Source organism: Engraulis encrasicolus, chromosome 4 (genome assembly GCF_034702125.1).
Source record: "Engraulis encrasicolus isolate BLACKSEA-1 chromosome 4, IST_EnEncr_1.0, whole genome shotgun sequence".
NCBI lineage: Eukaryota > Metazoa > Chordata > Actinopteri > Clupeiformes > Engraulidae > Engraulis > Engraulis encrasicolus.
Window position 1 is genome coordinate 57175476 of NC_085860.1, and position 2500 is coordinate 57177975.

Consider the following 2500-nt stretch of genomic DNA (forward strand, 5'->3'; position numbering starts at 1 on the left):
TACTGGGAGGAATTTGAAAAACTGGCCCTTGTTGACATTTAATTGAATAGCCCTCTACTACGGGTTTAGCACTGACAGTACAGGATGTGGTGTTTGGCTGAATGTGTGTATTACATACAAGATGTGATGTTTGGCCGAATGTGGCTGAATGTGTGTCTTACATTCTTACTATTTATAGCATTTGTATTTTTTTTATTTATACTAGCTTATTTATTGATGGAGACTAGGAGTGTAAAACTACATTGTCCATTACATTACTTTACACTAAGATGAAGCGTTTACCCAAAACGACTTACAGTTATTATTTTGTCAAGGTATTGGTTACAGTCCCTGGAGCAATACAGGGTTAGGTGCCTTGCTCAAGGGCACCTCAGCTATGGATGGGGGTGTACGTAGGGAGAGGTCAGGTGACATTTTAACCAACAACCCCCAGAATGAAAGACCAACTCCCTAACCAGTAAGCCACCACTGTCACATTAATGGGTCAAATGAATATTTCTGAACTGAACTGAAGGGAGTAGCCTACCTGAAGAGGGAGTCCCTGGGCCAGAAGACCTGCTCATCCTCCTCCTGATTCTGCACAATGATCATGCTCTCCTCAACGTGTGTTTCCCAGTCCTTGTCTCTCGTGCTGTACACGTTCTTATTGGCAAGCAACTGGTCTGTCGGCTCTTCCTCATCGTTATCTGCTGCAGACGTTATGCCTAAATTGGCCCTGAGCTGTTCGTGACTTCTCCTCTTGCTGATCATCTCTGCTTTAAAATGGTCGGCCCTCTGCTGCATCTCTATCTGCTTCACCTCTCTGGATAGGTCTTGTCTGATGGACTGGAAGTTGTTCACCAGAATCCCGACAAAGATGTTGCGGAATATGACTGCGCCTATGATAAGCCATAGTATTATGTAGACACCGCAGATGTTTGGGTCCATCTCTGGAACCTTCCTCGTGTCGGCCAGAATGGCGTACCAGTGATCCAGAGTGAAGAGGATGAAGAGTGTGATGAAGGAACTGGTGATGTCCTTGAAGCTGTCATGGTACACCAGGCCCGCGACACTGGAGCGCGTGTAACTCTGGAAGAGGATGACCCCAACCACGGCGAAGATGTATGCAAACACCAGTAATAGTAGGAAGATGAACGTCATGGCCTTAAACGCTTTGGAGACTGTCAGCAAGATGAGTCGGATCTGCCGGAACTTGGAGACCATCTTGAGGGCGCGCAGGATACGCAGCTTCCGCAGGTGCTCAATGGCCTGCATGTTAGCCTTGCTGACGCCGCCAATGGCTGTGATCACCTCTGGCAGGATGGATAAAAATGTGACCAAAAAGTCCAGAATGTTCCAGGTGCTTCTCCAGAAATGGATGAAGCCATCAAACCATTTGATCAGGATCTCCAGAATGAAGATCACCAGGATGCTCCAATCCAGCATATCCAAAACTAGTTTCAGAATCTCCAGGTTTGGGTCTTTGTTGTCAAAAATCTCTGCCTGTATCTCTATTATGATAATATTGAGAACAATTAGGGCTATGATCAGATTTGTAAACCATTTGCTTTCCACGATCCAGTGGGCAAACATGTTCATGGGTGGGTAGTTTGAGTGGACGTTCTTGAGACGACTCCGCCTGCGATCTGCCATGTTGACGATTTTGTCCCTTTTGGTAGAGATCTCGAAACGCACCAGCTGGTGAGTGTCTTTTCCCTGCAAGGCATTTGAATCAAAGACATCCCTGATTATGAACTTGGGAGAACCTTTGTGACCTTCTTGGAGTTGGTCCATCAAATAGAATGTCTGGATGAGTTTGTTCCGCACAATATCTGCTCTAGCACAGTATTTGTCCTTAACCTCGATATGGTGCGCTTTGTATGCCTTGGGCTCCATTTTGGCTGGAACCAAGTTACACAAAGGCTCACCCACAACTGAAGAGACAGATTAGGATCTAGCCTCCATGAAAATAGAACACTGTGTTGGAATGTTATTGTAGCAGTCATAGTTACAATTGTCATCCAAGCCTGTAGTACATTTTTTGTGTATGTCACATGACATCACAATGGTTAGAATGTTGTATTTACAGGTGACTTGTAAATGTAATAGAAAAAAACTGGCATCATGTCCAAATGGCTGTAATGTGAACATATTAAGTGACAGAGATAAATGGTACCCACTAATGGAATCAGTAAAAATACTGTACCAATTAAGGCAACATTCATTCTGAATAATGTCACACAGTTTTTTGCCAGCAATGTTTTAACAGATTAAAACCAAACGGCAGCCTCCAGTGCTGGTGTGTGAATATGGGAATGTGTATTTGTGTACGTGTATGTCTATTTGGAGAGTCCTTTGAGTCAACTTGATATTTGTGATACTGCACTATAAATACATGATGTATTGTATTATATATTGCAAACCTATTTGTTTATTACACTTAAATTATAGTACCTTTTGCTGTAATGTGTGTGCATGTGCGTGTGCATGTGCCTGTGCGTAAGCATGCGTGTGTGTGTGT

General features: G+C 43.7%; 1 protein-coding gene across 1 annotated transcript in view; it reads right to left on the minus strand.

The window, feature by feature from the left end:
* Window positions 1-1944, minus strand: part of LOC134447017 (cation channel sperm-associated protein 2-like) — a 2448-nt gene extending 504 nt beyond the window's left edge. The window contains exon 1 of the mRNA XM_063196302.1: window positions 527-1944. Coding sequence (XP_063052372.1) covers window positions 527-1875 — 1349 coding nt within the window. The 5' untranslated portion in view covers window positions 1876-1944. The remainder of the gene's footprint in view (window positions 1-526) is intronic.
* Between the last annotated feature and the right edge of the window lie 556 nt (window positions 1945-2500).